We start from the raw sequence: 25,577 nt of genomic DNA, 5'->3' as shown, positions 1-25,577 counted from the left end.
TTTTGTTTTTCTTTTTTTTTATAATTTTCCAAACAAAAAAGTATAAAAGCGAGTATAAAAATTTAAATTTCTTTCTTATGTATGTAAATGTATTGGAAATGTGGGACTATTTTCATTAATTAATATTTTTTTCTTTGATTATTTTGATAGTAAATAATTTCAATTAATATTCTAAGAATCAGAATTCTATTTTTAGTTTCACTTAAAGTGTATTCCATTATTTATCTATTAAGATTTTTTCTTACTAAGTATAAAAATACAAATTGTTTCTTTTAAAAATTCGTCAATTTTTGTTTGTTATTAATGTTTATGCATGATTGTAAAAAATAAAATAATAATATAAATCCTTATGTTACGCGTGACCTTATTACTTATTTAGGTTAGATCTTAAAATATTAAATTTACTCTTAATTTAAAATTAAAATAAAAACAAAAACAAAATGCAAACGTTGATAAGATGATATTTTTTTTAAATTTAATTATATATTTAAATTGTTTACTGTTGTATTCTATGTGTGTTTTTTGTTAAAATATTTTTGTTTTTTTAATTTAATTCTAATACGCTGAATCGGTTAATTTTTAAATTTCGCACCGGGCTTACAAAAATATCTGATAATTTATTTAAACTAACCAAACCTTAAGTCTTTTTGTTTAAGTTCTTATAATACATTTTGTTGGTTGTTTTGTTTTGTATGTTGTTTAATTTATCCGAAATTCATATTTAACTGAAACGGTGTTAGATCTTTTGTTATTGCTAACGAAGCACCATCGTTGACCATTTTACACGCTAATGCGGCTAAATTTTTTGCATCATCTATACCCGAATGTTCTCTGCCCTCGAATTCAAGTCCGACATGTTGCAGAGCATCACTAAAGTTGATTGGCTTATAGTTATACCATTCCCGGAATAGGGCTCGCAAGTCGATCCATTGATTGAAAAATTGTGGCTTCTTAAGTCGTTTGCGTTGGCATTCTTTTGCGAGACAAATTCCAAAATCCCAATCGGACCATGTCACAAACGCACAATTTCCGATCTTATTATCTTTGGACATTTTCGGCAGGTGAAGGTTGCGGGCTCGCAACTCTTTGCGCAGCCACTCTTGGAACATCATTAGGGCAGTTTGTAGGGGCATTCCTGTGTCGACGGTCTTCTGTGTGATTCCAGTTAATTCAGTGCAGAATGCACTGAGTTTTGGCGATTCAATAGGCATAATGTATTCATGGAATTCGGCTTCTATTTTGCCAGTCTTAAGATTTACCAAAATTGCCGGGAATTCTAAAATAGAACATAAGAAAAAATGATATGAGATAATTTGTTTTTGATTTTGCATTCATAGTCCAGTAACATTGTCATTTGAATAGAATTTGGAGACCTTGCGTTAAATTTCTGATTTTCTGATTGGTTACTTGTTTATTATGTCGGCCTAATCAATCTAAGTTTCTGACATCGAGCGCCTAACAAAAGTTTATCATAATAATGAAGTAAGATGGGTTTTTGGAGATTTTTCAGAAAACTAAGTTGCAATACAAAATAAGAGAAAATTATATCGGCCGGATTTGCGAAAGCTGATCTTTCTGTCCATAGAAAATACTAAAATATTAGGCGCTTTCCTGACATACCTACCAGTTAAAGAAGTGTTTGCCTAAGAGTTTATTTCTAGTGTGACATAGTGCTGGGAAGTGACATAGGAAGTGGGTTGTATCTTCCTGCTCTTTCTCGTCATTGCAGCCTTTCCACATATCATCGGTGGTAAGATGCAGTTTCTTTATTTTTTGATAACCCAAGGGGTTGAGAGCTTTTAGTATGCTCACAAGCAATCGTAGAGATTTGTTTGTCTAAATGCATGATCGAACGGGATCTATTTTTATCAAATTTGGGCAATAGTTCTGAAAAAGTTGGAACGATTGAATGTTTTAGAAAATAAAACTGCACCTACTCCCCCTATCCGTTTTCGAGACGTCAGTTCATTTGGATATTTTCGACTAACTTATGTGTGGGACATTGTTTACCCATTCATTCCTATGAGTGAAGATTGCACTAAAGGGTTTATTGACATTCAGGTATGTGGCAGTGTAGCATGTGCTTACATTGTTCCCAAATTATTCACGCATAATCTTCGCGTGATGTTCAAATGGTCGACATGTGCATTCAAGATGACACAAGCTGCCACAGGTTTTTCTCAAAGCCCACCTCTGTCTATCAACTCCTACTCTCACCCAGTGGATAGTTGTTGGGGGCAGCAAACGAGCGAGGGGGGGGAGGTGTTTCCACTAACGCACCTCTCCTTATCCAGACGGCAGTGGATGAATTCCCGAGATGGAATCAACGGTGGCGTCTACAGTTCCAGTATGGTTGAACTACTTATTGAACACCTTATAGAGCTTCTTCGACATATTCGGAGTCCAGGCCCGTAAGGAGCGGTTTATCCGGCTCCCCTTCCTTGGAGTTATACTAAGGATCTGGCCCTCCAGGTTGGGGGTTGTGCCGTCGGGGTGACTTCATGGCCACGTAAAAAATACCTTAGTTGCGAAACACCAACGAGCCTTGGATACGGGCGGATTCACTGTTGACAACCCACGCAAACGAAATATGGACAACGAACTTCGGATCTGTACGTGGAGTGTTAGGTCCCTTTACAGACCACGTGCAGCCGAACAATTAGCGGAAACATTAAACTGCTGCAAGGCAGAAGAAGTACGATGGGATGGACCGGGCAAACGCAAACTAAAAGACTGCGATGTATACTACGGCGACTGCTACCGAGAACAAAGACAGCGTCTATCTGGGTGTGGATTTGTTGTTGGAACTAGACTCAGGCAAAAAGTCTTGAGTTTTAACAGTGTGAGCGAGCGCATCACGACAAACTAACATAAGCCTAATATGCGCGCATGCTCGATTTCGCTGCGGGCGAGACGTTATGGTAGCTAGTACGCTGTTCACACATTTCAATATCCACAAGGTGAAATGGAAATCTCCTGATCAATCAACCGTCAACCAGATTGACCACATTGCGATCGACGCACTACACTTCTCCAGTATACAGGACATCCGAACATTCCGAGGGGCCAACATTGACTCGGACCACTACCTCGTTGTAGCCAGGGCACGTCTACGGATATCCCGATCCAAGTTAAAACAAGGAAGTACTGTGAGAAGATTCGACGTTAGACGGCTAAAATCACAAGAGACTGCCAGGTCCTTTTCCGATCGAGTCTCTTATAACCTCTTAAGGAGTCCTATGCTTCCTGCATTAAGCATTGAAAACCAGTGGCAACATTGCCTTGCAGCCATCAGAGATGTCGCCTCTGAAGTGCTATGTTTCACACGGCATCCACAGCGAAACCCCTGGTTTGACGACGAATGCCGGCAAGCATACAAAACGGCTCTGCACAAAAGGACCAGAGCTGCTCGCGAGCTCTACGAACAGAAAACGAGATAGCAACACGGCTTCTTAGATGGAAAAAAAGAGAGCATGAGAAGCTCGCGATCGAGGAGATAGAGGGATGTCACAACAGGAATGAGGTTCGTAAATTTTACTAAAAGGTAAAAAAAACCTCCCAAGGGTACCAGGTACGAACCGAAGCCTGTAAAGACGATCAGGGGAACATCGTAGTAGAACCGCTGTCGATGCTGAGAATATGGAAGGATAACTTCTCCAAATTATATAATGGCGATGACGAACCGACTTCCGCTGTAAGGGAGATAGAACCACTCAACCTCGGCGACGCAGATCAACAATTCCGCCTACCTGACCTTGACGAAGTGAAGATAGCTATATCTAAACTTAAGTCAAACAAAGCTGCTGGAGCCGACGGCATCACTGCCGAACTATTCAAAACAGCAGGCGATGACTTGGTAGGGAACATGCACCAACTGACTTGCAAAATATGGTCGGAAGAAAGCATGCCCGATGAGTGGAATCTCAGCATAGTTTGCCCGATACATAAGAAAGGAGACCCTCTAAACTGCCCCAACTACAGAGGCATCAGTCTCCTTAACATTGCGTATAAGATCCTCTCTGCCGTATTATGTGAACGTCTGAAGCCATTCGTCAACAACCTGATTGGTCCTTATCAGTGTGGCTTCAGACCAGGAAAGTCCACTATCGACCAAATATTCACACTACGGCAGATCTTGGAAAAAACCCAGGAGCTTCAAATCGATACCCATCGCCTCTTTATCGATTTAAAGCCGCGTATGACAGCATCCTTAGGGAAGAGCTCTACCGAGCAATGTCTAGTTTTGGCATCCCTGTCAAACTTATCCGTTTGTGCAGAATGACGATGGAGAATGCACGCTGCTCTATCAAGGTCGGAAAAGATCTTACCGATGCATTTGATGTCAAAAAAGGTTTTAGACAAGGCGATGCACTGTCATGCGACTTCTTCAACATCGTTCTGGAAAGAATTGTGCAAAACTCAAGAGTCAACATTAGAGGCACAATCTTACAAAAGTCCATCAAACCACTCGGATACGCAGATGATATAGACATAATTTGAAGATCAAAGCGTGATGTCAGTGGAGCGTTTTTGAGCATTGCGACGGAAGCGAAGAAGATGGTTTTAGTGGTCAATAAGGGCAACCCCAAGTATATGCTGTCATCAAAAAAGGACATTGAACAACGACGTCTTGGACAAAACGTCACTTTGTCTTTGTCTACCTTCGCACAGACAACGACACTTGCGCTAAATTCAAATGAAGAATAACTCTTGGAAATCGCTGCTTCTTTGGACTTAGAAGGCAATTGAGAAGTAAAGTCCTCTCTCGAGCATGTAAAATCACCATCTATAAGACACTCATCATCCCGGTTCTCATTTATGGCGCTGAGGCCTGGACCCTGTCATAGAAAGATGAGAGCGTCTTAGGATGCTTCGAGAGAAAAATTCTTCGGGTGATTTTCGGTCCCGTACGCATAGATGGAGAATGGAGAAGAAGATATAACGATGAACTGTACGGGCTGTACAGCGACACTGAGCTAGTTCGCAGAACTAAAGTCCAACGGCTTAGATGGCTAGGGTCATGTAGAGCGAATGGACATCAACGCTCCAGCCCTAAAGGTCTTCGAATCCAATCCCGAGGGACGGCACAGTAAAGGAAAACCGCGACTCAGCTGGCGCACTTAGGTGGGTGAAGACCTTAACCAACTTGGCGTGCGAAACTGGAGACAACTAGCTAGAGACCGAGCTGGCTGGTGTCGCATGTTGGTTGAGACCCAGGTGCGCCCCGGATTGTAGAACTACCTTAAGTAAATATTTTGAAAATTATTACGTCCATCGACACAACTTTGGATTTAAACTGTAAATTTATTCGCTTTTAAATCGACGAATATGATTATGACTGTATTAAAAGAAAGACTCCTTTAAGGTACAAAATACCAACAAGCGAAGAAAGAGCCAAATTTCCGCCGTTTTCTGATCTTTAGACATCTTATGTTTTTCGTTCGAGTACGAAAACGTGTGTTATTAATCAGACTCACATCATAAACAAATGACCAACAAATCAGAACTACCAGAGTTAACGCCTGGTCTTATGCATAAAGTTACTGGACTATCAGAAGACTTACCAATGATTTCCGACTCCCGCCATTTAGGAGGTGCTATATTTTCCCAGCAGGTTGCTTCAAAATCCACAGCTATCACATAGTCAAAAGGTTGAATAGCCAGCTTATGCATTTTTTGTCTTCTCGATGAATGTTGATTTCCAGCCTCATCAACATAGATTGTCTCCAAAAGGCCAAGTTGTCTATAAAAAAAAGAAAAAAAAAAAACAAGACCCAAAAATTACATACAATTATTTATTTATAAAAAAAATAAAATTGAATGAAATAAAAAAAGAAACCTGCCTAATTCTTTGCAAAACACACCACCATTGGTTTAGTTCTCAAAATGAAACCATTCGTTTCGTTTAGAGCCTCTTCCACAACTCCTAATTTCTTTGGTTCTAAATTGTCAAATGTAACAAATGCCTGACCCTTCATGCGACCTTTTTGCATTAGTTTAATCGTCAGACTAGAAGAAAATCTTTCATAGATACTCTGAAGGTCACTCTCGGTGACATCTTTATGAAGATTCTTGATATACAGCTTCTGGGAGGGTTCACCTTTTTCATAGTTTTTAAAAACTGGCAACTCGGGTAGTTGTTCTATGGGGATTCTATTGGTTTTGAGATCTTTTGGAGCTACGAATGGTATCACTGGGGGAGGACTACTTTCTTTGGTTGGTTGAGGTTCAGGTTCAACTTCAGCTTTGGCTTTAGCTTCAGGTACTTTGTTGTCTTTGGTTTTGTCAGGAATTTTAATTTTATCTACATTGAGGGAAATCTTTTGTCCCACAATCGGCTTCTTTAGCTCAAACACTGATTCCAGGTCTTCTTTTGTGTGTGAATGTCGATGACTCGACTGGTTCTTTACTTGAGCCGTCACATGGAGGATTTTCGAAGCTTTTTTTCTGTACAATTGCTCCTTATCAGGTAATAATTTTCGTTTTCGTTTATTTGAAATCCTCTTTCTTTGGCTGTTGTCTGATTCTAGTTCGGATTCTTTGTCCGACACAATGTTTATAGGATCAGTTTGAATACCAACTTCTCGTCCCACTTTCACTGGGGAGTCTTCGGTATTCTGAAATTCAACGTGAGCACACTTGGGACCAAACGGAGGATCCAGATTCATGCGATTCATCAAATGGAGCACTTGCGTGTAGAATCTCGAATTGCTCATGAGAGCTATGAAAATACTATCCAAAATGTCAGTATTTACTTTGGGGTAGCTGTACTTGAGATACGGAGGAGGCGGTTGATCAAATCTCAATTCATGACTAGTGGCATAGAGTTTCTTCACGTAACTAGATACTGATGGTATATTTTCTGATTTATCATTGGCGTCCTCATTTTCAGGGTCTTTTCTCGGTCTGTAATACTCCAGCGAGATCATACGTCCTCCAACCAAAGTCTGGTGAAACTTGTGCATAATGAAATGGACATATTGCGGATCTGCGAATGATAGCAAGGCCCTCCGACGACCAAAGGGTTTTATTGATATCACATTATAAGGCGCGAAGATATCAAAATTTTTTGGCAGTATGTTTTTGACTAGTAACGTTGTGTTTTCCATTTTTGAAACTAATTTGTATCTACAAAATAAAAGACGCTTCAAAACAACTAATCCTGCAGCTGCAGCTGCCGCGTCGCCGGTGAAGAAATAGACAAACAAAATTAAATTTCATATGTCACATAAATGACAGCTGTTTGACAATTGTTTCAATTTTAATTATTCCTTTCGCTGAAAAAAAAAAAGAAAAATACTAGAATATGGAATGGAAATAGAACGATTTGAGCACATGGTTTTGTATTTAAGAGAACATTGATGAGAAAATACTGTTCTCTTTATATGTACACTAAAAGAAATATTAGTTAAATTTTTGGTGAGACTGAAAGACTCTTTTGGTGAATATTTTTTAAACTTTACACTGAATAAAATTTTGTACATAAATATGGCGAAAGTAAAAATTACTGTTTAACTTCCCAAAATTTATAGATTATTAGCTGACCCGACACACGTTGTTTTGTCTTAAAAATAAATTATAGAGAATATTTTGTAAGAAATAAATAATTCGAGAGCACGCCACATATAATTGTCCGTGTGAAAAACATCAAGTGCTCGAATCTAAGCCGCAGACAGACATAGTTTTGCCTTGAGTGAGACTTATTGATAGTCATTGCAAATACCCTGGTGAATCCACAAAAATTGATCAATCCAATAAAGTTGCTGCAATACCAGAAGATGCAGCAGCCAATGCGATACCATTATTTGATCTTATGTAAGCAAGATTTAGCGAAATAAGGAATGTTTTGCCAGTTCCACCTGGTGCATCCAAAAAGAGAATAAACCTTGTCCTGTCGAAACTGCGAGCATGATGTGGTCACAAATAGTTCTTTGTTCTTCATCCATTAGTGAGACATTGCGAGCAACAATCACTCGCTTCCACAGTATTGTATTGTAGTTCACGATTCAATTCAGTGCCTATTGAATCATATGCATTTCGATTTGGTGAATGCATACCGAAATGACTGAGTGGTAAGTAGACAATGATAACGCAAAGATCCTCAATAGCAAGCAGTGCTTCATTGTACACAGCGTCACTGAATACTATCGTATGATCGTTGCACCGTGTACTATGTTGATGCAATTAAACAATAGTACTTAGGAATATAAAAAATAGATAACGACCTATTCTCAGACCTACCGAATGTATATGCAAACTTTCATTTAAATTGGTTAAGCCGTTTCGGAGGAGTAGATTGAGTGAAGTTGGGATATAATCGTTTATATTTTAATAGAATTTAGTAAAATTATTATGATTCTTTGCTTACTTACTTACTTACTTAAGGTGGCGCTACAGTCTTGTGTGAACTAGGGCCTCACCCAACAAACTTCTCCATCTAGTTCTCCATCAAGTTGGGTGAGGTCACCTTGAACTTGTGCGCGCCACCTGATCCGCGGTCTTCCTCTACTGCGCTGTCCTGTGGGTGCGGATTCGAAGGCTTTCCGGGCCCAAGCATTGGTTTCCATGCGCTCTACGTGACCCAGCCATCTTAGTCGTTGGACTTTTACCCTTCTGGCTAAGTCTACGTCGCTGCACAGCCCGTACAGCTCGTCGTTCCATCTTTTCCTCCACTTCCTTTTTATGCATACGGGACCGTAGATCACACGAAGAACTTTTCTCTCGAAGCGACCCCAGGTGCTTTCATCATAGTAAATGCTTCTGCACCGTATAGCAGGGCAGGGAGAGAGGACTTTACACTCAATTGCTTTCTTAGTCCGAAGAAACAGCGGTTAGCAAGAGTTATTCTGCGTTTGATCTCAGAGCTGGTGTTGTTTTCTGCGTTTACAGCGGAGCCTAGGTAGACGAAGTCCTTGACTACCTCAAAGTTACGTCTGTCGATGGTGGCGTTTCGACAAAGACGTCGGTGTTGTATGTTCTTTCTTGACGACAGCATGTACTTTTTTTGTCACATGACAGCGCATCACCTTGTTTAAAACCTTTTTTGACATCGAAAGGTTCCGTTAAGTTGTTTCCTTTATGGAGCAGCGTGAATTATCCATGGTCAACCTGGTGTGATTTGGTGTTCTTGGGTTTTTTCCAGGATCTGCCGTAATGTGAATATTTGATCAACTGTGGACTTTCCTGGTCGAAAACCACACTGATAAGGACCTATCAGGTTGGTGACGATGGGCTGTAGACGTTCACATATTACGGCAGAAAAGATTGTATAGGCGATGTTAAGTAGACTGATTCCTCTATTGTTGGTGCCGTTTAGATGGTCTCCCACTTTTCAGGATCGGGCAAACAATACTGAGGTTCCATTTATCGGGCATGCTTTCTTCCGACCATATCTTACAGATAAGTTGGTGCATGCTCCTAACCAACTTATCTATAGCTGCTTTAAAGAGCTCGGCATTCAAGCCATCCGCTCCAGCGGGTTTATTAGACTTCAGCTTAGATATGGAAATCTTTACTTCGTCTAAGTCGGAAGGACGGGATTGTTGGCTTTCGTCGTCTATGTTGAATGGATCATCCTGCCTGACATATCCTCAGCATTGACTGCGGTTCCACTATGATGTTTACACTTTCGTCTTTGCAGCCTTCGGTTCTAGTACCTGTGAATTTCGTTTCACCAGTTCATAAAACTTTCGAACTTCATTCTTGCTTTTAAACCTCTCAACATCTTCGACCGCACGCTTCTCATGCCCTCTCTTTTTCTTTCTGAGAAGTCGGCGTTCCTCTCGCCTCTTCTGCTCATAGAGCTCAAGAGCAGCTCTCGTCTTTTTATGCAGCGCCGCTTTGCGTGCCTGTTGTTCGGCTGCATTTGCCTGCCGACATTACTTATCAAACCAGGGGTTCCTTGTTGGTGGCTGTTTGAAACCCAGCACATCAGAGGCGGCTTCTCTGATTGCATCTTGGCAATGTTGCCACTGGTTTTCGATACATTGTGTTAGCGGCAGAGAACTTCGAGAGAGGTTACTTGTAACTCGGTCAGAAAAGGATTTGGCGATCTCTGGCGATTGTAGCCGTTCGACGTTGTGCCTTCTACCAGCACCTCCCTGTTTTGCCTTGGGTCTGGAAATCCGAAGTGCTACCTTCGCCACAACGAGGTAGTGGTACGAGTCGATGTTAGCTCCTCGGAAAGTTTGTACATCCATGATTCTGGAAGCGTGTCCGGCGTCGATCGCAATATGGTGAATCTGGTTGACGGTAGATTGATCTGGAGAAGCCCAAGTACCTTTGTGGATGTTGAGGTGTGGAAAACGCGTACTGGCTACCACTACGTTTCGCCCCGCAGCAAAATCTATGAGCCTGAATCCGTTATCGGAAGTGTTGTCGTGCAGTCTGTTCTTCCCGATTATTCCACCAAAGATGTCTTCCCTTCCTAGCTTGGCATTAAAACCGCCCAGGACTATTTTAATATCGTAGCTAGGACACTGCTCATATGTTTTGTGTAGGAGCTCGAAGAACATATCTTTGGTGTTGTCGTCTTTCTATTCTGTGGGGGCGTGCGCGCATATCAGGCTAATGTTATGCCTTGATGCGTATGGTCATGAGGCGTTCATTGATGCACCTATAGCTCAAGACATCTTGTCTAAGTCTGGCTCCAATGACGAAGCCGCATCCAAATAAGCGCTGTTGGTTTTCGTGGCAGCGTCACCATAGTAAATATCGCAGTTTTTCATCCTCTTTTTGCCCGGGCCATCCCATCGTATTTCCTGGATGGCGGTGATATCTGCTCTATAGCGGTCTAGAGCATCCGCTAATTCTTCGCCAGCACGCGGTCTGTTAAGGGACCTAACATTCCACGTGCATATCCGAAGTTCGTTGTCCTTTATCCGTTTGCGTTGGTTTTTAACAGTAAATCCGTCCGTATCCGAGGCTTGTTGGTACTTCGCAACTATGAAAGCCAGATCCTAAGTATAACTCCAAGGATGGGGAGCCGGATAAAACTGCTCCTTATAGGCCTGGGCTCCAAATAAGTCGAAGCCCTATAAGGTGTTCACTAAGTAGTTCAACCTTACTGGAACTGTAGACGCCACCGTTGATTCCATCTCGGGAATTCCTCCGCTGCCGTCTGGATAAGGAGAGGTGCCTTAGTGGAAACAGTTCTCCCCACCTCTCTCGTTTGCTGCCCCCAACAACTTTCCACTGTCCAGTTGAGGTACTAGGCACCCGATGTTCACCACGGGGAGGTGTTGATTCAACGAAGCCAATAAATTCAGATTAATTTTTGACATTTTGACAATGGTTCAAATGTCAAAATGAAAAAAATTGACATTTACATCCGTCTTAAGGCTACTCGTCGGATTGATTTATAGTTTTAGATTTCAACAATAAAGGTTGAAGTCTAAGAAAACGATTAGTTTCTTAAAGATATCTTCTGCAAAATCACCCTTTTGTTAAGAAATTCAGTTGACAAAAATAAAGCCATAAATGTGAATGAATTTCAACAACTTCGAAGTACTCTGGTTTGCAGTCCAATCAGATTGCACTAAACAATAACAATTTCTAAAAAAAAATATAAAAGTATCTAGATTGATCCAGATTTAACTGAAATTTATTGTTAGACAATAAATAAGCAAATAAGTTCAAGAACCGATGTAACGCTATAAACTAAGGAATCTAAAAACAGATAACAAAATCGATTGAATTTAATTGTAATTTTTAATTTACATTTACATAATGTATATGTAAATAATGTATGTGTTTTAAAGTTTATTTGAAAAAAGTTGTCTTGACCAAAGTGAGCAATTTTTCAACATTAAATTTGCAATTTAACGGGTTTCAACTGGAAAATCTCACATTTCAATTTTATACCAGAATCGGAAATGTTTAAGTGATGCATTATATTGTTCTATTTCAAAACAATTGAATATTATGAAAGTCATAGGAAATTAGACCATCATTTTTGTATCTCCCTGATAAGACTCCAAATAACATGCAACATCAAAATATGTTATTCAAAAAACTGATAACCCACAAATAAAATAATCATTTTGGATTGAATTGTGTGTTGACTTGAGAGATGAGTTTCTATTCTTTAGGAACCACACTATATGCGTATGCACTGTACATACAGCTAAGGTCAAAAAAATAGGAACATATCTTACTAACTGTTTTCCTTGTACATAGATGATGTAGCTGATATTCTACCGGAGGGCGTAAACTTTGCGGAAGATCTCATATAGGTTCTTCTTTATGCAGATAACTTAGTGCTTATGTCAGATAATCCCTCTTCGTTGCTTTAATTTCACATACATATTTAAAACGTACTGCAAGACATGCAATCTTCATGTTAACATATTGAAAACGAAAATTATGATCTTCGAGAATCAAGAGAGAGGAAGACTACGAGAAGAAACATGGCGACTCAATAATGAACGGATAGAGTGGTGACCAAATTCAAATACCTCGGTGGTTATCATCAAACTTAAACTTTGGCAAAAATTCACTCAAGCTAAATTGGCACTCAACATGATGTGGTTGAATTTTTTTGCAATTGCAAATATTTATCTTGCCTTTAAGTATCAAGTCTTTAACGCTCCTGTCAAACCGTGTATGTGGTGTGGATTGCAGGCGTTTGGGGTCAATCCCATTAAAGAATTTGAAGCTGTTCAAAGACATTTCTTTAAGCGATAATTCCATTTACCAAAATCTATTCCAACCTATGCTATACATAGATCAATCGCTTCAAGATTATTGGGAGCTCATGCTTTTTTTTCAGGGAACTAACTGGCTTTATCGCATGACATCACACTAATGTTATCTGAGAGTAACGTTCGGGATTCGCGACTAACACAATAATATGACAAAATGTATGACAAAACAACACATTGAGAGCATCATTAGCCTCTAGACTGTTCTTTAAAGCATCAACCATCAATTCTACTAAAGAAAGTTATTTCAATAGTAGCTAATGAGCTCAAGTGATAAGCACCATTTTTAAACCAAGGGTCGAGCTATTAACTCTGAATTGTATACTTCATAGAGTAGATCTTCAGCAAACCTGTAATCTATGCAAGAGAAGAGAACCCGAATACAACTTCCATTTTATGACAAATTGTCTAATTTTACAAGAAATACAAAAATGATGCTTTCAAGAAAGTTTTCTGAAGTTAAATATTCCGTATAGTATATTAAATGGCTCTCGGGTTGGTCATTGCGTTCATGCCCTGATCTATCGTAATAGCTTCTGATTTATCAGATATTATTCGATAATTTAAAATTGATAGCCTTATAAAAATAAATTAGGTGGCGCAACAGTCCATGAAGAACCAGGGCCTAGTGACTTACAACTCTCAGCCATTCCTGTGTGCATAAAATGTTGCCAGAGATGAAAGGGACCTAAAATTTATATGCCGAATCCGAACGGCTTTTTTGAGAAAGTACTTTTTCATGGCAAGAATTACTTTTGGAATATTTGTCAATTCCTCGTAAGAGGCAGTACCCGTGAAAAAAGTAAGGCGGCACAAGCAGGGATTGAACCCAAGACCCTTTGCATGACAGTCCAACGAACTTACCATCTTAAAATTGATAGCCTTAATGTTTAAATTATCTGAAATAACAAGATTTTGTTCTGCCAATCATTAAAATTGTAAATAAGCAAAAAATTCAATTATTTCTATTTTTTATTTCCCATAGGAAATTAATGTAATGGGTCCGATTTGTCGAATTGAATATGTTGACATTTCTCGACGTTCCAAGGTCCCTAGAGTCGAAATAAAAGATTTTTAGAAAGATGTCTGTGCGTGCAGGTGTACGTACGTTCATACGTCCGTACGTTCCCGACGTTTTTTTCGTCGTCCATAGCTCAAGAACCAGAAGAGATATCGACTTCAAATAAAATTTGTTATACAGATAATAATTCAGAAAAATGTAGAAAGGACTCTCAAGAAAATTTTGTGGTTTTTTTTTACCATAGCAGTTTAAAACATTTTGATTAACCCTAAATATCTCACGACCCAAGTACGCTAGAGACTTGAATTAAATTCTATATTATATATTGTAACGTGATACCAAACAAATATAGTTTTGAAAAAAATCCAATTAACGGTTTTTGTTTCTAAATCAAAAAAAAAATGATTTTATCTCCAAAACTATTTTGTGCAACGAAAAATAACGTTTTTAATATCTGGTAAAATTTTGAGAAGAATCGAATTGACAGTTTTTTTTACAAAAAATAAAAACCCAAACAAAAAAATTAATAAAAGTTGTTAAACATTGATATCTTTTCCAAAGTTTGAGATATTGGCTTTAAACTACTTTTATCTTTTAAGAAATATTGTTGTCAACATTCAGTAAAATTTTGAGAAAAATCGAATTGACAGTTTTTTTTACAAAAAATAAAAACCTAAAAAAACCCAATACTAAAACTTGGTACAAATTTCCTTTCGACTCAAATAACTTTTTTTATTTACAGAAAATATTGCTTTCGACATTCAGTATTTTTTTTATAAGAATCCAACAGTCCGTTTTTTCATAAAAAAATAAAATCTACCAGAAATATAAAGTACACAAAATTTGGTAAAAATTGATATTCGGTTCTTATCTCTCAAATTAATTTCATTCATCCAATTTGTAAAAATTTAAGAAATGCTCCTAAAATTGGTAAAAAAGTTTTTTCGACTAAAAATCTATTTAACAAAACTAGATTTTCCAACTTAAACTATTTCTTTATATAAAAAATATTGTTGGTAATTTCAATTTGTTTAAGAATAATTCAACTGACAACTTTTTTAAGCCAACACGAAAATCTACAAACTTTTAAGCAAGACAAATCGACAGACGGAATGGGAAGTTATCGGTTTGGGTCGCATCCCAGCCTCTTTTTTTATTATATTTTCTTTTAATAAAAGGTCATATTCAGCAGAAGGTAAATTTTCTCATGTCCGTATTCTTAATCAAAATATTGTTATTCTTTTTTTTTGTTAAATAGTCTCTTACTCGTTTGGTTAAAATAGACAAACTCAAAAACATCTTGAAGTAATTTTAGCACTGCATAAAAAGATTAATTGCAAGAATTTTACTGAATGTCATACAAATGGAAAATCCAAAGAAAACAATAGACATCCGCTTAGAATGACTTTACATTACAAAAATATTAGCCATTAAATTTAATTGTAAAATTTTAAATAAAATTTTTGAATTTAGTTTTGTTCTTATTATTTTGGCCATAACTGTAGATTTTACGTACACTCTCTTTTTTAATTTTAAACCGAGTTTTTTAATAAAATTATAGGAAGCTAGGTATGTGAAATAATTACTAATAAGGATATTGTAATAATTGAGTCCATATTCTTTGCTAATTGTTACTGATAAACGTATTTAGCATCAATTAAGATAGTGTGAGAATGAGTATAGATAGATGCCTAATTATTGAACGTTTGACTATTTTGTTTAAGAGAAAAAAGTACGGAGATAATTGTTTAATTTGGAAAAGATTGTGTAGCATAAATTGCTTTACACTCATAGTAAAAACAGAAAACAAACATCGTCAATATGAAAATATTCAAAACAAGAATACAATTGCAATTGTCGATACTATTACTTGATTATTGCTTACCGTAGCCCCAAAGAAAACAAATAAAGTCCAATATTAGATCCAAGGAGGGGGGGGGTAGTAGTAAATGAATTATTTATTTTGTATGTAGATAGATTAGAAAAAAAGATATTGTTAATATTTTCATCAATAAGATTTTTTTTTAAGCACCACTGTGTTTGGCTAGTACCGTTTGTCGATAAAGCTGACATGTGTGTTCCAATCATGTGTTTTCCTGAACGCGGGAAGTTGTCAAAACGTGGTTATTTTAGGGAATCCATTTAAAGTCGAAAATACAATCAGTGTGAGTTGATTGTTTTAATTATTTTCACAATATTAATTATAATAAGTAAAAAAAATTGGTAAAAATAAGTCGTGCAGTCCAGAACTCCAGAAGCTGATTTTGCAGTGTTACCAAAATGACAATGAGTCAATGAACTCCATAGCTAAAAGATTTAGCTGTTCAAAAAAGATGGTATTTAGAGTCATACAATTAAAAGAACTGAAAGCTTTGAAACCCCTAAAAGAAAGCCAATTGAGCGGAAAAAGACGCCAAAAGAAGACAGACTGATATGCAGAATCTGTAAGGCCGATCCCTTCTTTACTTCTGGTAAGATATAAGGTATTGTCACGCCCCAAATCGGTCGAGAACTGTCAGCTAGAACCATAAGGCGTCGACTCTTAGAACAAGGTCTACGCGGATGTGTTGCACGAAGAAAACCACATGTGTGAAAAAAAACCTTAAGGCACGATTGACTGGAAAAAAATACTCTGGTGTGATGAATCTAAGTGTAATTTGTTTGGGTCAGACGGTAAAGTGTACGTTAGACGTCCTCAGAAAAAAGAATTAGACCCAAAATACACGCTGAAGACCGTGAAACATGGAGAAGGAAACATAATGGTTTGGGGTGCATTTTCTTGGAGTGGTGATGGTCCATTAGCAAGGATAAACGCTCGAATGGATCAACACGTTCATAAAGACATACTGGAGAATGTCATGGAGCCTTATTCATTTGCACACATGCCCATTAGTTACGTTTTTCAGCAGGACAACGTTCCGAAACACACTAAACGTATTGTAAAGCTATGGTTTGCGGAAACAAAAACCAGTGTTTTGAATTGGCCCGCGTAAAGTCCGGACCTGAATCCGATTAAAAACTTATGGGCAGACGTCGAGAGAGGATTAAAATTCAAAAAAATCTAAAAATTCGGACGAGCTTTTCAAAAACATTAAGGAGGGCTGGGAGGGTACAGGGTACAACAGACTTTTAGTAGACTCAAAAACACAAAAAAAGGAAGTTTCAAAATGTTCATCTATGATTTTTCCTCTATAGATCATCGCCTCGCTGGTATATTTTTGGATCATTAACCAATCTTCTCCATTTAGGTAACTTATTGTTTCATTTATGTCGCTTAGATAGTTTTTTCCAAAAAAGAGTCTCCTTAGCTCCTTTAATATTGGACATATACCGATGAAGTGGATAGTGTTTTCGTTCACTGTGTGGCATACAATTTAGGTTAAGAAGTTCACCTCTTACTTTAAAAATAGTTCCAATAGTTTTCCTTGAAAAATTGAGCCAAAAGTAATTATGTTCATTTAGATTATAGTTAAGTTTCGGATAAACGTCTTTTTCCGTAGATGTTCTCGCCTTTTCTATGAATGTGTTCCTTTCATTTGTATCGATCGATTGGATAACCTCGTACAGTGCCTTTTTCCTGGAGACCGGTATATCCATCCAGTTCTAGAATAATACCACAATTTGCAGCAAGATCAATCCAATCCTTGTGGAATCCAGTTTTTCGACGATTACACTTCTCAACATAATATTTGGAAATCGGTTTCGGTCCATATTAATCACCTGTATCAAATAGTCTGCGCTCAGCTTCAATGTTGATACAAAGAGTGTCGAAAGCCCTGTTTCCAAATGAAACTTGTACTTAGGTGTACTTAGAGGGAGGAAAATACTTTTCTAAGGAAGAATCGAAGCAAATTTTCAAAAATTTCGTACTTCCACTGCTTTTGTAGTTGCGTTAAAAACTTCATATTTGGCGTTTGTTGATATGTTGTTATTATTGAAAATTTTCTTCCACTTCGAGCAAATAGCAGTTCTAGCAGTATCAGCCTCGGCTTTGAGGTGTTTGTCCATATTCAAATTAAACGTTAGCGTTATTCCGAGATAAACATAATCCTTGACTACTTCCAATACTACTCCATCATATCTCCATTTTTCTCCTTTTGCTGTCCGACATACACCATTTTGGAATTCATTATCTTAGGTTAGGTTAGGTTAAAGTAGCTGCAGATTCAGAATCCACACACTTGGGCCAAAAGATATCCTTTTTAGCTAGTTCACTGGGATTATCAAAAGAATAGTCTCCCAGATGAAGTTTGCGTCTTAGTGAGAGAGCAGGCCAAGTGCAGAGAAGGTGAGAGATTGTTTCCCTTTCTTCCTCGTCCATACAGCTCCTGCAGAAGTCATTTGAGGCTACACCAAGTCGTATTGCGTCTGTCTATAAGACAGTGTCCCGTAAGGACACCTAAAAGGGAGCTAATATGAAATGTGCTTTTAGATAACAAGTCTTTAGAGCGCTTTAGGTCCAGTGAAGGCCATATGAGTTTTGTGGCTGAACATGTTGGTAAATTGTGCCACCTAGAGTTTCTTATCGTAAAAGCTGTTTCTTTTAGCAGAAATAGGTGAAATAGGCATGACGGTTCCATTTTAAGCGAGTTTATCGGCTCTACAATTTCCTGAGATGTATCTGTGGCCCGGCACCCAACATAGGTGAATGTAAAATTTCTGCGCCATCTCCATAAGAGACGATCGACAATCGAGGGCCGTTTAAGATTTGGTTGAGACACCATCAAGAGATTTAATAGCAGCCTGACTGTCAGAGAAGATGCGGATATCAGAAGTTGATATCACTCTTAGCCAGGAGAGAACCTCTTTGATCGCTAAAATTTCCGCTTGGAAGACGCTACAATTATTAGGGAGGCCGAAAGAGATGCTTAGATTAAGCTTTTCTGAGTACACACCACTACCAACTCCCTCATTTGTCTTGGATCCATCTGTATACAAATGAATGCTTTTGTCATTCAGGAGTTTTTTGTCTTCCCATTCATCTCTAGATGGAATGGATACCTGGAAGTTTTTTCCAAATTGGGGTTTTGGAATAGTGTAGTACTTTGGTATACAACCAAAGAGGTTCAAAATGACATAGTGCCCCACATTGTTATTGAGTCTTGAAGCTGTACTCGCTGGCACTTGTTTGCTGAAGATGTCGTGAGGTGTCAGATGGAGGAGAGTGTCTAAAGCTGCTGAGGGTGTGGTTCTCAATGCCCCACTTATGCAGAGACATGCAGTGCGTTGGACTCTGCTGAGTTTGTCGTAGTATGCAACTTTCTCCATACTGCAACCCCGGTCGTATGACCGATGTGTATAGCCAATAGGTTATGCGAGGTTTGAAAACCCCATTTTCTTCCTATGGCTTTCTTGCAAAGGAAAAGAGCTACTGAAGCTTTTTTAACTCTTTCCTGAATATTAGGTTTCCAACTTAATTTTGTGTCCAATATCAGACCAAGATATATGGCTTCATTGGTAAAAATTAGTGGTACAAATTTTATTGAAGAAGGTACAATTACTGGGATCTTGTATTTCCGTGTAAAAAGGACGAGGTCTGTGTTTTGAGGATTAATATACCATATAGCCTATTGATTATTAGCTGCATTGAAGCTGGAGACTCTGCCAAAATGGCAACGTCATCAGCATACATAATTACTTTTATTTTTAAGCTTTCAAACTCCACTCCACAAGGAAGTCAATCAACCACGCCATCAAGAAATAACAATGGTCTGAGATTGCATCCTTTACGTAGTCTTCAATTTATTTGGATCGCTTTTGATTTGCCACATCTATTATAAACGCTAGCTGCTGTTTGATTGTAAAGTTTTTCCACTGCTTTAACAAACTCGGATGATACACCTAATTTGTAAAGTTTATAGAAAAGCGTTTTTCTGTCAACTGTATCAAATACAACTTTCAAGTCAACGAAAAAGGTTTAAGGTATATATTTTGTATGTATGAAAATAAAATGTGTACTTTTACTGTTGCTAAAAGTACTACTTTTAATTGAGGACTTTTCAGAAATCCAGACCTATTCCAATCGCGCTGCACAAATACATCAACTTTTAGCAATGGATGATTTAGGTGGGTGGGGTCACATTAGCCACAAAGTTGCATAAGTAAAGATTGGATCTATAGATTTGTTAGCAATTTTATCAAAAACACTTAAATAAAATCTTTGTTTTCACACGATTTAGAATTTAGAAAAACTTTAGGAATGCTTTAAATTATTTTCAAAAGATCTTTTCGATTAAAAAAAAACAACAAATATTCAGGTTCTTAAGACGTAACCTTGAATAAAAAATCGTCAATTTGATATAAAGTTGCCTTTAAATTCCTGAAACTCGTCATCAATTCCATCTTATTTTTTGACGCACATAAGTTGTCTTAAGCTTTCTCAAAGTGTTTTTTTTTTTCGAAATAGATTTTCTATTAAATACAAACACTTTTAAGGTCCTTAAAAATTAAAGAAATCTACTTTTTGAAATTAATTTGCTTTGGATATTCTAGAACTGAGATTTAAACATACATTTTAACAATATTAATGTCCCAAAAGCTCATCTTTATGTTGAGTGTGTGACTTTATGGCCACCAGCAGCAAATCCTTTTCTTGTCCTCGATAACTTCACGGATTCCAGAATCAAGTCTTATTGTTGTTGTTTTAATTCTCAAGATCTCGGTGGCCAATTGCGATTACCATTTCTGTACTGAATTCTAACAATTTCATGCGTTGTGTGCATCGTTCCATTTTTTTTTAAATTTTGGGTAAAATGTATTTGCCAAAAGTCAAAAATGACAGCTTCAAAAGTGACAGCTGCCAAAATGATGGGTTTTCTTAGAAAACCTTTTAAATAAAATCTTAAGAAATTGAACTGTAAGAGAAATTTCATTCCACCCAATCGTGATTAATTTTATTAATATAAATAATTCTTTTTATAACAGAATTAGATATAATTTGTGTGTAAATATATAAATATAACGGTACTTTGTTGAACTGCGAATGCAATAAACAAACAATCGTCATTGAAATCGTCGTCAGTGTTTTTTTTTTTTTAAATAATGTTTATTTAAATATCATCGTACACCTTGTTGTTGTTTACTACTATTCAATTTTACAATGAAGTTTTTATTACCAAATGTAAACGCTACCGTTTTTGTCACGAAACTAAATAAACAATAACATGGATTTTGAATGATTTTTGTTTTTTATTTGTTAACGATTTCAGATTTGTTTTTGTACAAATCTATTTTTATATTTTCATCTCGTGTGTGTAGTTTATTTTAAGAACTATAAAGATAAAAATCCATGTTTTGTAAAGCAGTCTATTAAGTACGTACGTCATAATGCATGGGTACATATAGAATCTGTAATAATTTATTTAAAGTTTTGTATATTTCCACTGTTCCCACGATAACAAATTATATTATAAAAGCTTTGTAAGATCTTGGGTTCGTTTGAAAAATTATATCTTTGAAGAATTGTTAGGTAAATATTTGAATGATTATTCATAATTGTAAAAACAATGAAATTACTTGCATGTGCTGAGTTTAATAAAATGCGATAGGTAAACAAGGCTTTAAAAGACAAGTGCATGCTTTGATCCATTAATAGACGTTGTACCTAAGAGGCTATCAGTTTTTTCGAAGAGAGGACATGTACTGGCAAACAGATGAAGAACCCGTTTATATGTCCCGGAGTAGGTTCAGGAAAATCAAAAAATATCATCACTTTGCTGACAACAATAATTCGACAAAATAGCAAAAAATAAGGCATCTAGCAAACCTTTTAAACCAAAAATGTTGCCAGTTTGAATAAATTCATGGAAAACGTTCGGTTGATGATTCGATGGTGAAATACTATGGAAGTTAGGGCCGTATTATCACTCGCGAAATGATTAAAAGATAAGCGAATGTGACTTTTTCGCATTACTGTTTGCGATTCGCCAAGTTGACGTTCGCCTTAAACTTCAAAAATTCGTCGAATTGAAATGTCGTTCTACAATTGTTGGCGAATGCTCGCCTTTATCTGTCATAATCAGTCGATGAGCCAACCCGAATCCCTGACGTTGCAGGTCAATCCGCCAACGCCCTTGGGTAAAATTAATTAAACCTAAAGAGAACTCATGGTTTGATTCGAGCTGTAAAGAGGTAATTAGGTTCAGAGATGTAAGTTTCCGGATTTATAAAGCCAACCCCACTGAGGAAAACCGGAATAAGTTCAAGCAAGCTAGAAAGACTTGCAACCACCACATAAGACGAATTAAATTTTTGCATGACCAGAAATTAAGGCAAAAAATACTACAATGTCCCAAAGATAGTAAACATTTCTTTTCATTTGTAAAAAACGTACGAAACACCACGTAATCCTCGGATCCAACGCTTGTCTACAATGGCGCTCCCTATGTGAGCTCGATCGATAAAGCCAATTTGCTTGCAGCACAATTTGCTGTTAATTCGACGCTACCGGAGAGTGTCATGAGTCCTCCTGTTCTTGAGAGCGTAAACGATTCTATGGGACGAATCTTCTTTCGCACTCGTACAGTTGCAAGAGTACTGAGAGACCTTGGCATACACAAATCCGCTGGCCCGGATAGTATTCCCCTATTGTTCTGAAGAGGTGTTCTTCAACGCTGGCAAAACCACTGCGTAAGCTTTTCCATCTGTCCTATTCTACAGGTCTCTTCCCGAGTGGATGGAAAACTGCATTTGTCCAGCCTGTCCCTAAAAAAGGCGAATCATCCTCCCCCTCTAACTATCGTCCAATAGCACTCACGTCCCTTTTTTTTAAGTTCATGGAAACGCTGATTAATTATCAGCTTAAGAAATATCTTGAGGAACCGAAGCGTCTTAATGACCGGCAATACGGCTTTCGTAGCAATAGGTACATTGGTGATCTCATGGTTTATCCCACCGAACAAAATCTTAACATCGTTTTGGAGAAAGTAAGATTATTGCACTTGATATTTCAAAAGCATTTGATAGAGTTTGGCACCAAGCTTTCTTATCGAAAATGAGTGTTTTTGGTATAGAAGAATCCGTTCTTCGTTGGGTTAGAAATTACCTTTCGAACCGTTCAATTCAAGTAGTGTTGGACGGGTTCAAATCTGATATTCACAAAATAAACGCTGGTGTGCCCCAGGGCTCCGTTTTGTCTCCGACACTCTTCCTTATTTTTATAAATGATCTTTTGTCTGAAACTTCTAACCCACTAAATTGTTTCGCTGATGACAGTACCCTCAGCTTTTCATATTCGTTTTTAGATTCTCGTCCTTGTCCTTCGTATGTGGAACTTCAACGGCAGCGTATGATAAGCTCATTCAATTCTGATCTCGACAGCATTGTACAATGGGGAAATGCAAAGCCGTGTAGAATTTAATGCTTCGAAAACTAAATGCTGTCTTCTGTCGTTAAAGCGTAACCCACCCCCGATGCCGCTATCCATGAGCGACACTTGCAGCCAGGAAACTAATCAACTTTCAGTACTCGGTATGAATATCACAGATCACCTCTTATGAAATGATCACATATTCGATATTGCAAAAAATGCTGCTAGGTGGTAAGGATTTCTCCGACGGTGCAAGAAATTTTTCACCTCTTCTGATCTGGCTGTAATTTATAAAGCTTTCTTCCTCCAAAACTTGAATATAACTCGCATATTTGGGCAGGTGCCCCTAAAATAAGGTACGTAACAAAGAATATGAGAAAACGGTTTTAGAAAATTAAATTTTATAGGTTTGGCTGGACTAAAATTAAAACTGAAGAAGGAAATTGCAATATAGTCGCAACAGGTGGAGGATCTTTTCGGCAGTTGTCTTTGTCCCCTTTGGAACAGGCAGGTGACAATTTGCTAAGTTTACAGCAGGCTGTAAATCCAATGGGTAATACGTTTAGAAGAAATTCAACTGCAACAGTGGAACAACCCGACTCAAATGATGCAGCGACTAAAGTTTAAGATGCTTCCATGGCAATGATATCAGCACAGTCAACTAAAATCAACAAATGTCGTAGAAGCAGGGGAAAGTTTGTGAATGAACGAGTCAAACTTCTCTAAAAACAAACGGGGACTCAAGAAAAAATTCTTGTTTCGTCGGATTCCATTCAAAAATCTCTTTCCGAAATGACAAGATATTCAAGAAAGAATTATGAACTTTACAAGGAACATGTTAAATTACTCAAAGCAAAGGAAAAACGGAAGGAGAGAGAAAATATTTAAAATATTCACATTAAATATTGGTGTTGTAACCAAGCAAGAGCTATTATACCAATGTAAGTTCCGTCTACACATCCAACTATCCCTGGTAAGCCTGCTTCTTGAAAAAAATAGTCTCTTGCTTCTTGCTTTTCATTAGTGGACATATATATCTGCATTGATCCAAACTGGGCAGATTCTTGCTTCAAGTAAATTAAGAACTTCGCTTAAAACTACTGAAACTGTAGGTTGGGTTGGGAGAAACCTAGCTTAAAGTCATTTCCTACACTATTTCACATCTGAGAAATTGTAGTGTGCACGGAAGTTTTAAAATTGGTGAAATTGCAGTACTTTGATTATTATCTGGTACTTCCAGTGGGTTGGAAGCATCTCTAAAACTTCTGCTGAATCTGCAGATCATGATTTTTTCTTCATTATTTGTTACTTCTTCATTTTCATCCTCGAAAAACAATTCAACGCTGCTAATAATTTTTATTTTTATTTACTTTTTTCACAAAAAACAATATTCTTCAATCTGACTTTATAAATATTTATGATAATGAATTAAATTTCACTTTCAGTTTAAAATGTTGGCAGTTTTTTTTTTAAAGACGAAGTACAGAGTTAGCCATTGGTAATACCAACAAACTGTTAATACGCTAAAACATTCGCGAATTTTCGACTCGCAAGTGATAATACGCCCCATAGTCTTCGAAGCAATTCATTAGAGGCAAGCCTGTAAGATTTGGCTTTACAAATTGGATTGGATTGGAATTGGACTTGTACCAGTTCGACACCTTTTGTGGAACCACAAATGTGACAATGGCAAAACAGCAAAACACGCTTGGATCCAGAGTTTTTGTTGATTTTTGAGACAAAGTACAGATCTCATTGTATTTTTTGACAATGTTGTTTTGCGTGAGTCCAAAACATATTTCCTCAGCCGATGATGCTCAAAGGAAATCCAAAGTAGCTGTAAAACAACCGAAAATTATACAAGAATACAAGTCAGGGATTGGGGGCCTTAACCTTCATGACTAAGCATAAAAGCAAAACAAATTAAAGCATACCAAGCCGCTGTTAATGGTATTGATTATCTGCTTGAACTAGTGCAACCTAATGATTTAATCATCGTTCTTGGAGACTTTAATCTTCCCCATCTCTATTGGTCCACCTCAGATGATCAGACATCCTTCTTTCCAACTAACATCTCTTCTGAATCTGATTCGCTGTTCATTGATTGTCTGTCTGATTGTGGTCTTTTTCAACTAAATGGAGTAGCAAACTTTATGGGGGGACACCTCGATCTCATATTCTCATATGATTACGATAACTGTGTTGTCTCCCCGAGCCCTCACCTTCTTTCAACCTTGGATCGCTATCATCCTCCCTTAATCTCTCCTTCCCCATTGAATTTGAAAACAACTTTTTTGAAATGGAAAATTACTCTTATGATTTTCGTAGGGCTGATTTCTCCAAACCTTTGGAAAATCGTAAGCCTTAAAGAAAACTTTAGCCCTGGTCCTGATGGCGGGCGTGCCATCAGTTGTTTTAAAAAAATGTATGTATTCTCTGTCAAAGCCTCTAACTGCACTCTTTGAACTCTCTCTTTCCCAAGGTGTGTTTCCTCATATATGGAAAGATTCATTCATATTTCCCATTCATAAACAAGGCAATAAAACTG

The 25,577-nt window shown here is 37.5% G+C and overlaps 1 protein-coding gene across 3 annotated transcripts in view; it reads right to left on the bottom strand.

Moving 5' to 3' along the window:
• Positions 1–533: 533 nt before the first annotated feature.
• Positions 534–25,577, bottom strand: part of LOC129939644 (ERI1 exoribonuclease 2-like) — an 86,970-nt gene continuing 61,926 nt past the window's right edge. Inside the window, exons 1-3 of one of the 3 annotated variants that reach the window (XM_056047734.1) lie at positions 5,844–5,984; positions 5,565–5,743; positions 534–1,276 (exon numbers count right to left, since the gene is read on the bottom strand). In XM_056047734.1, coding sequence (XP_055903709.1) covers positions 705–1,276; positions 5,565–5,673 — 681 coding nt within the window. In that variant the 5' untranslated portion in view covers positions 5,674–5,743; positions 5,844–5,984 and the 3' untranslated portion in view covers positions 534–704. Of the gene's footprint in view, positions 1,277–5,564; positions 5,744–5,843; positions 6,966–25,577 lie in introns of those variants that run through there. The other 2 variants (XM_056047733.1, XM_056047732.1) reach the window with 2 other exon arrangements.

This window comes from Eupeodes corollae, chromosome 1 (assembly GCF_945859685.1).
Source record: "Eupeodes corollae chromosome 1, idEupCoro1.1, whole genome shotgun sequence".
Lineage (NCBI taxonomy): Eukaryota > Metazoa > Arthropoda > Insecta > Diptera > Syrphidae > Eupeodes > Eupeodes corollae.
Note: the sequence above shows the minus strand (reverse complement) of the source record. Positions and strands in the feature narration are given on the sequence as shown.